We start from the raw sequence: 9,481 nt of genomic DNA, 5'->3' as shown, positions 1-9,481 counted from the left end.
AGAGAGAGAGAGAGAGAGAGATGTTTGTTTGAATGTGTGTGTGTCTTTGCTGGAAGCATGAGATTAGCGGCACGACGCCAGACTGGCGCTGGGTTGCACCAACCTCCTCCCTCTTATAAAGGATTGACCCTCTGAACTGTGGCCTAATATAGACCAATAGCCTCTTTAATTTTGAAATAAGGTGTGTGTGTGTGTGTTTGTGTGTGTGTGTGTGTGTGTTTCTCAGCAACAAACATCAGGACAACTTAGTACCATTTCAACAGTTTTATTACAAATATTACACGACAATAAAAAAGCAGCTTGGAATTTGAGGTAATGTCATTGTTTCACAGGTCAGACATGAACAAGAACATTTCAGTGATTTAAAAACACAGACGGTTTAGATCACACCGTGTGGACTGTCTGTTTCTTTTTTCTCTCAAAGCACCATGTGAACAGTCTATGTAGGACAATCCAAAGCAGTAGTATTGATTCATCAAAGTCCACAGCCGCAGCTGAGTGTGTGTGTGTGTGTCTGTAAATGTGTGTCTGCCCTTCCTCTTTCACTGTTAGAGTCTGATATCCCCGTTCACAGGCAGGAAATTCCCTGAAGTCCAAGGTATGTGTGTGTGTGTGTGTGTGTGTGTGTGTGTGTGTGTGTGTGTGTGTGTGTGTGTGTTGCTCTGTGGTCAACCCTTTACCACTTCACTTCTTCTCTGCCTGACTCAGATCACTCTCTGCTGATTCACACATACACACACTTTGAGTCAGCACCAGTCACTTGTTTGGACTCATTTAACTGAAGGTGAATCACAGGGAAACAAAAAGTAACACAACCAGTTCCCCCTTCAGTTTTTTCCTCAAACTTTCCGGCCTGTAGCTCCCCTCGGCCTGCTTCTCTGTTCTGTTTCTTCTCCTTCTCGGCTTGTTGATCTCAGCAGGGGCTTTACCAGCCCGGCAGGCGCACTCACATCGAGCAGAGAGGTCGCACCATGGCCCCGGTAATCCCTCTGTCCCGGGACCGCCGATGTAGGTCAGCTCCTTGGTGCGCAAAGGGATCAAGTCGCCCTTGTAGGTTGACGAGGAGTTAAGAATCACTCCACTCCAAAGTCTCATTGGAGGCTATTTTCTCCCTCCATATGCTCAGAAGGCAGGTATAACCCGATTTAGAGACAAAGCAGTCAGGGACTCCCCGACCCCGGCGCGACAGCTGCCCAGCGGGGCCGCATACCGCTCCTCCCCGGGCTCCAGCCTCGCCCTCTTGCTGGGAAGGAAGTCAGGCGCAGCCGACGCCTTGCCCCGGCGTTTCCTGGACTGCCTCGCCGGACTCAAGTTCTCTTTGTCCTCTGTGGATTCACTATCACACCCTTCCTCCGCGCTGTCCGGCTCCTCTGTGGGCGGCTCGGCGGGGCTCAGCGCGGGCTTGGGCTCAGGCTGGGGCTCGGGCAGCTCGGCTTCTTCCCCCGAGCTGCTGGAGCCGGTGTCCATCGGCTCCTCCGGTGTTGGCTGCGGCCCGCTGGGCGCCTCGCTCTCCCGGGAGGAGTGATAGATGTCCCGGGCAGACCTCATGACCAGGGAGAGTAGGAGGCTCCGGTGGAGTCTCAGTCCGCCTCTCTGGGTCCTGGAGGCGTACAGCTTGCTTATCGACACTGCCAGGATCCGTCTGGCTTCGGCGTTCACTTCCATTGCTGCTGTGGCACTCATTGTTTGTTTTTTATGCGTAATTACGCACGGTTGTTTTGGCACCTTCACCAAAAGGCTCAACAAGTAGACGAGCTCTAACTGTCCTGAGTTGGACTTTAGTTTCTAGAGTGTCTCAGCTCTGTCTCTGACTTCTGCTGTTCGCCGGCTGTTGTAGTGAAATGAGAGCGTGAGAGTAGCGGGGTGGCGTTTTATTTCCTCTTTGACGTAACGTGGACTTCATTCCTCAGTAAGTGACAAGTAGGCGCCGCCCACACCTGCTAGCACTCACACACACTCACACACTCACACACTCACACACACACACACACACACACACCATCTGTTCCGTCTACCGTTTTTTCTCACAGTTGATCTCTTTTATTATTTAGATTTCTGCTCCTGCCGCAGCTTATTTTCCGCTCCTGCAGCTCATTAGATGAAACTAATTCTCCAGATTCTGACATGTTATATTCTAATAATTAATCGATTCCTCTTCCTGGTGTTCACCCTCCTTTTATTAGCACCCTCATAAACATGCAAGAAAGAGGTCTTGCTCCTTAAATGGGTCAAATATTATCTTACACTCATTGAATATCTCCATGTATTGGGACCATGTCGCGAAAAAGAAATCGAGCATTCAAAGCCTTTCTGTAGCACATTTAATCTTAAAATAGAAATATAGTTGTTTCACAGCAGATTGATCGTGTATTTAGTGTATTACATGTTGAGATTATACATTCGCATAATTAAGTTGTTTTTTTTAACAATTAATAAACGACATAAGGTTTCTAGGATAATTTCTCTACTGTGTGGTTATGTTTATTAATAATGTCAGATTTTACTTTATGAAATACAGTTTAATTTGAAATGTTCAGAACAATAAAGTCAGGTTTCTGTCTTAAAACTGACCCTCACCGCAGCAGGAGGAAGTGTTTGACACGTTTACCGCGCGGTGTTTGAGGAAGTGTTTTACTGGAAGGTATTAAAGCGCGCTGGTCGTCAGGTCCAGGGAGCAGAGAGAGAGTCGGTGTTTACATTCTGCTCAAAACGCAGGCAGCAGTTCGAAGAATTTACGTGGGAGAGGGAAACGTGTCTCCGATTCGTCGGGAGTTTCTGCCTCTCTCTCGTTTCTCTCAATTTCTCTCTCTCTCACACACACGCGACGTCACTCGCCTGCACTCTCAGACTCCATATATGGTCCATCCGGTAGTAAAGCCCCGTGGGGACGCGCACGGTGGAAAAGCCATGACGCGAACGCGCAACCGCAGCACCTCCCCTTTCCCCCCTCCCCCTTCCCCTCGCCGTCCTCTTCTCCCTCTGCGCCCGGGCACAGAGGTGATGGCGTCATCTCTCCACCATATATGGAGTTGTCACCGGTGTAAATAAGGTTACCAGGCAGCGGCACGGCTCAGGTCAAACGGCAGCCGGCTGTCAGTCTCCAGCACCCTGATGATGCTTTTAAGTACCGTTGGAAATATAAAAACTTTAGAATGACAGCCTAAGAAAGCGGCAAATTCTGCAGCCCACTGTGAGCATGTGCACACTGATGCTCACTGTCCATTCAACAGAAGAAAAAAAAAAACTAGATAAAAAAGGTCAATTTTCATCTGTTTTCCTCAGACAGATGTTAAGTGCCTCATTTATCTTCATCAGATCAATAAAGGCTAATCTTATTTTAAAATAGAATAAATTGACAACAAGCAAAGTGGGTGTTGGTGGGGGATTAGAAACAGGGATTTCAAATTTTCCAAAAGTTGAAATCAGCCAAGTTCCACAATTTAAGACAAGTGAAAAGATGCCGTTATATTCTGAACTCTGTTTTACACCCGCAGGACTAACTCCACTTGTAATACAACTGTAACTCAGCGCTCAATAACCATTCATTCAGTGTGCTAATTACACTGGTTATCAGTAACACTGGCAATCACTGCCCTGAGCTGTCAGCTGCTGTAAAAACATGCAAGCTGTAACCATGGAAACCTCTCCCATCACTTACTTTTCCTTCCCACATGACGTGAACGTGGCATCAGAAACACAAACACTATAATGGAAACCAAATGTCCTAACTGTGCATTATTCTCTCTGTAATTATACCAAGATGTTACAGTTCGTTTGACAGTGACAAAATACTTTGGTTTTTTTTATTAAAAATCTTTCATTTATAATGAAGAATGTTGTTGTTGAAATGTCAAAAAGCTTATTTGACATAAATACTTTACTTTTGTACTACATCTAAAAAAAGAAAAAAGAAGCAATAAATAAAAACCATAAAATCAGATTTCAGGAAGGTTTTGCACAAATACAACAAATGCAGAGATACTGAAGATACAAAAAAAAAGAATCAAAACCTGAAGCAAATGGTCAGATCTTACAATACACACTATTTGACACAATATGAAAGAACTTCTGCTCAATTCTTACGTCCACATTTCGTCTGCACTCATTAGATTTGGTATTAAAACTGTAAACTGACCTGTTGTTACCGTTTTGTGTTGCAAGTTTAAATCAGATTAAATCACAGCTCGGCTCTTAACGTGCACATTCGCTCACTGGCTGTGTGAGCCGAGCGGTTCTTAGGCAGAGAAAACAACCAAACAAGACTTCACCTCAGGTCTGTACCCGGCTGGTCGCTATGGTGACAGTGTTATGTGTGATTGTGCTTACACTGCCTCTGCTTGAGGCCAAATGGGTGGTGTGAGCGTGTGTAAGGCAGTGTGTATGTGTATGTGTGTGTGTGTGTGTGTGTGTGTGTGTGTGTGTGTGTGTGTGCAGACCAGAGGGTGTGGCCTTCTTTTTCACTCCACAGTATTTCACTCTATAGTATAAACAGTGGTTGGTAGGCCTAGGAAATGACCTAGTTGCCAAAATATGCATTTACAGGCCGTGAGCATGGAAACTGTTGCCACGGTTTGGATTATTTAATGATGAAGATGATCAGCGGCGTCTGAAACCTCTAAAACAGATGTTTGCTCCTTTGTTTTAGCTCCTTAACTACAAACCATGTGTTATTCATTTTTCGCTGATCATTTCTTTTAATGCCTTCTGTGCATTTTTTACATTTGCAGATATATTTTTCTTATAGTTGCTGGAGACCATTAGTTTCTATTCATGTCATTAAGGCTAAAATAAAAGAGAAGACTTTTTTTGTTTGAGTTGCCAAATCAATCACAGTAAAAATCAGGTCTAATTCTTTTCTTCAATGTTGAATTATTGTCCTGAAGGGTCAATCGTACCAGAATCACCGCACTTCTCCTCCTCTGACTACTGATTATTCAGTGCACAGCTCACACATACAGTAAGCTACAAGCTAAGCTAAAGCACACAGTGGAGCTGAGTGACTCACATTTGGCAAGTGGACAGAAACATGGATGTAATGTTGCTCCGTTTCTTCCCGGTATATAAATAAACCAGTAACACATTTGCCATATTAACTTCATAATGTGAATCTACACTCAGTGGCCTCTTTATTAGTGCACACCTGCACAATATAATGCAACCCGATAAAACTGGTCTGCAAGCGGGCCAGCCAGGGAGTATGAGTCCATGCGGTATCAGGTCGCCCCAATGGGTGGCGAAATAAAAGAAATGGGTGAAAAATGAGTGGAGAAATAGGACGACAACGCCCCCACACACAGGGCACGAGGGGTCAAAGACTTGGAGAATCAATGCCAATGAGACATGAAGCCTAACACCTTACTAAGATACTTTCTGCTGGCTCGCCCTTTAATTTGTCACCTGTCTGTGTGTCTTATACTGTAACACAGAGGTGATGTTGCACTGAATTGCTTCCAATATTCTGGAAATCGATCAGCAAACTGGTCTGAAACCTGCAAACTCACTGGTGTGGACCATTTTTTGGTGAATTAACAGGTTTTCTAAGTGAATTTGCAAATATGCTGACACATGCAAGAGTCTCTGACCACTGTTGTCAGCAGCTCTAAAGTTTAAATGTGTCCGGTTGAACTAGGTTTTCCATGGATAGTATTTAAAGGCTTTAGAAGACAGCAGGTTGAATGTAGACTGGTGGTTAAAGTGGCTTGGCCTGTTGCAGATTTATGACGCACAGCCCGATGTTTGTTGTGGTTCTCAGTTGCATCCTGGCATCGTTTGCTATCAGTTAATGTCACCACGTGTATTTTCCTTCCTTCTCCTACAACAGTCCGGTGGAAGTTGAGCTCTGAAGGAAAACGGCAACAAACCGAGTGGCAGCTGCTCCGTAAATCTTTTCATTATTCTCGACTGAATGCACTTAAGCAGCAGCGGCAAGTTGCAATCATGACTCCCAAACATGAAAGTAGGTCAACCTTACAAGGAGCACTTGAAGGCACCATAAGGGAATGGGTCAGAGGGTCTATTTTTAGACTCAGTTTAGACTGTTTCCTGCTTGTTGACTCTGGGCCAGTTTCTTTCGTTGCGCCGCAGAGCGACTCGATTCATATCAGACTTTGTTCTGGAGATTTCTTCTGCTGCAACAAGCTGCGTGTTTTAAAGTGACTCAAACTTTCCAGTGTGGCAGATCTAGATTCAGCTGAGCTGGACAGTAGATGAGCAGCAGAGATAGATGGAGATATTAAAGAGTGGAAAATAATGACAAAACTATTTTTGAGTTTTCAAAAAACACCAAAACGCTCTACGTGTCTATCTGTTTTCTTCTATCTGAACGGAAGGTGCGATGACCTTCTGCAGATTGTATAAGAGATATGCCCTTCTGGGTTATACATCATGTAACTCTGCTTCCACAACTCATGTAAGAGGTAATACGCAACATGCTCTATGTTCCATCATCGTAACGAGGTGTATCGGGTGGTTAGCCTTCGGTTTGCTTGCACAATTCATCTTCAATACTGAGCTGCAAACAAGCGCCTGTGTCACAGTATCTGTTAGCAAAGGTTAATCCACACAATGTTTTTGTTTTGTGTTGCCTTCACAGACTCTTAATTTCAAAGTTTAACTTGTCGTTTATCTACCTGATGATGGTGCGTATCTGACCTGACACGTTTGTACAGGGTTTTCACATGCAGAGCAAAAGGAAGCGGAGGTGGACAAAGCTTTTTACTTGAGTTAAAGTACTGAACATTTACAGAACCAAGTGACTCTGAAACAATCTACTAACTGACCGACCGACCGACCGACCGACCGACCGACCGACCGTAGAGCCTGTGGAATAAAAAACGTGTAGAACGTGATAGAAACACTATAGAACTGACTATAAAAACACAGTTGAATCAACAACAGGAGCCATTGTCGTTTGAATTTCTTTTTTTTTTTCTGGGCAGTGATGAAGTTTAGTCATGGTAAACACAACAAACATTTAAAAACGGAAAGAATCTATGTTTATTTCTAAAACTTCAAATGTGGACTTCAGATCACACCACGGTCTCTTGGTGCAGAACGTTCTGCCTCATCTTTATTTAACGTAGCCAACGTTAGGACGCTGCCAAGTTCAAACTGAGCTGTTCAAAAAATCAGCAACATGACTGACAGTGTAGGAGTTAGCTGTGAACACAGTGTATGATCTATGACATTTTCAAAACAAAAGAAAGTTCAATCCTCTGACTAAAAGCTCTGCTTCAAAATAACAAGTGAAAAAATTTAAAGTTTCCAAAAATATATATATATATGTTTAACTACAGCGCTCAAGTGAACGTACTTCGTTATTGTCCTCCTCTGAAAGTGGCATCAAATTAAGCTGTTGTGATAAAGTCAGAGTTAAGGAATTACAGACACACCTGCACACGGACAATCAAAACGCCTGTTGTGATCATGTTTACAAGGATATGAATAAGCAACAAGATCACAACCCGGGAAAAGACTCAAAACTGGAACGTTAATGTACATGTAAAAGAAATCATTTCTGGCTAACAGGACGTGGACCAACAGAATAAATTGGACCCATGTTTTTTATTCTTTCTGTTGACAGTAAAAGGAAGAAGAATCTCTCCCAACATGTTCATACTGTTCAGTAAAGACAAATGTTTTGAGAGAGGAAATGCAAAACCTCTGGTTTGGCTCCTTGTCAAATTAATGCGAAGTAATTTCATTCAACTAACTGTATTTAGGATGAGCACACAGAAATAATAAAGGTCATTGAACTATAATTCAGTGGGTTATATTCCCACGCAGTTTCACTTGCCTCAGACAACCACAAACCCGCTGACACACAGAGAACACACTCCAAAGACCAAAGACACAAGCAGAAGTTGATGTGAAGAGGTGACAGAGTTTAAGGGAAAGAGGAAAGCAGCAAACTAATGGATATTACTGACTAGAGGAAAAATCTCTGACTTTTCCAGAGCATGTGTCAAAAATGTCACTTGTATCTGTGACTGTGAATTTTCACAGGAAAGGAAGGAGGGAGGAGGTGGAGTGAAGGAGGAATGGAGGGGAGGAAACAGGATGAGGACAGGAAGGAAGGAGCTGGACAGGACAGGGTGGGATTGAGAAAGAAAAACCCACAGGAATAGCGACAAATGGGTGGAACAGGAAGGACAGATGTAAAGAGAGAACATGCAGGCAGTAGCTACTGGGGGATCTGCTGAGTATGCATGTTTTGTTTTTTTCCCAGCTACACCCAGAATCGATCCACTCTGTTCCTCTGCTAATTCATTTTTTATGAGTCCGCGGGATTCATTATCCTCAGATTTCTATTTCATTTGATGGACACAGAGGTGAAAAAACTGTGGAGGAGATTCCAGGCTTGTTTTGTGGAAGGTTGAGAAATTCATGCATCCTATCCTACTCTACCCTATCCTTTCCTTTCCTATATCCTATATCCTATATCCTATCCTATCCTATCCTATCCTATCCTTTCCTTTCCTATATCCTATATCCTATCCTATATCCTATCCTATCTTATCCTATACTTTCCTATATCTTATATCGTATTCCATCCTTTCCTATATCATATCCTTTCCTATATCCTATCCTATCCTTTCCTATATCGTAACCTATCCTTTACTATCCTGTCCTATACTATCCTATCGATCCTCTTCAATATACATATGTCAACAGCTTTATGACAATTAAACAAAACGTTTAGAAAGAAAATAAAATTTCATACCGCCATAAAAATATGAATTTTCTAAATATCAAAATAAAATATATGATCAGAGGTTTGATGTGTAAGGAAATAGATAAAGTGTTTATGTGTATAAAAGACCATCAAAGTTAAAATAAATGAATAAAATCTGGTTTTATACATGTATATACACAGTATGTTTTATATATATATATATATATATAATATATATATATATATATATATATCCTGTTTCTTGCTTATGGGCAAAATGCTGTTTGGATTGTCAGTAATAAAGTTTTACATTCAAAACCATTGTCATTTATGGCCCCCACACAGCCATGATCGATCCGCACAGGTGTTTTCACAAAGAATGTGTGTTTTTGAGAACAGAAGATTATTTTAGACCATGGAAACAGCTGTTGAGCTGCTTAGTTTATCAGCTGTTCTGGTGCTTTCAATCATATCACCTTATCTTGTGAAGAAAATGACCTGTATTTCTTATTTGTGAATATTTGCAAAGTAGATAGAGAGTTAAATGTAAATAGAGAGTTAAATGCAGACGGTGGTTCTGTCTGTATAAACTCTACTACTGCAAGTTACTGCAAACTCAGGCAGTGATTGCATAGATGTAACCATGGAAACTAATCTTATACAGATGTGTACCAGTGACTCCTCTTCTGTTCCAACACAGCATTTCTCCAGACTTCTACCCAACTTTTTTTCTTTTTTTTCAGTAGATTAAAACCTCCATCTTCTTCTCTGTAACAAAACACAATTATTGTAGCGGTTTTGATAGAT

The 9,481-nt window shown here is 42.4% G+C and overlaps 1 protein-coding gene across 1 annotated transcript; it reads right to left on the bottom strand.

The window, feature by feature from the left end:
* Nucleotides 1-249: 249 nt before the first annotated feature.
* On the bottom strand, nt 250-1,859 carry ier2b (immediate early response 2b). Its single transcript, XM_056372943.1, has one exon. The coding sequence runs from the start codon at nt 1,681-1,683 to the stop codon at nt 1,123-1,125; it is 561 nt and encodes a 186-aa protein (XP_056228918.1). The 5' UTR covers nt 1,684-1,859; the 3' UTR covers nt 250-1,122.
* Between the last annotated feature and the right edge of the window lie 7,622 nt (nt 1,860-9,481).

Source organism: Seriola aureovittata, chromosome 3 (assembly GCF_021018895.1).
Source record: "Seriola aureovittata isolate HTS-2021-v1 ecotype China chromosome 3, ASM2101889v1, whole genome shotgun sequence".
NCBI classification, from domain to species: domain Eukaryota; kingdom Metazoa; phylum Chordata; class Actinopteri; order Carangiformes; family Carangidae; genus Seriola; species Seriola aureovittata.
The sequence above is the reverse complement of the archived record's forward strand: the minus strand, read 5'-3'. Positions and strand labels throughout refer to the sequence as shown.

What these genes read in the sequence shown, in the direction of transcription:
- ier2b (XM_056372943.1), bottom strand. Translation starts at nt 1,683, where the DNA reads ATGAGTGCCACAGCAGCAATGGAAGTGAACGCCGAAGCCAGACGGATC.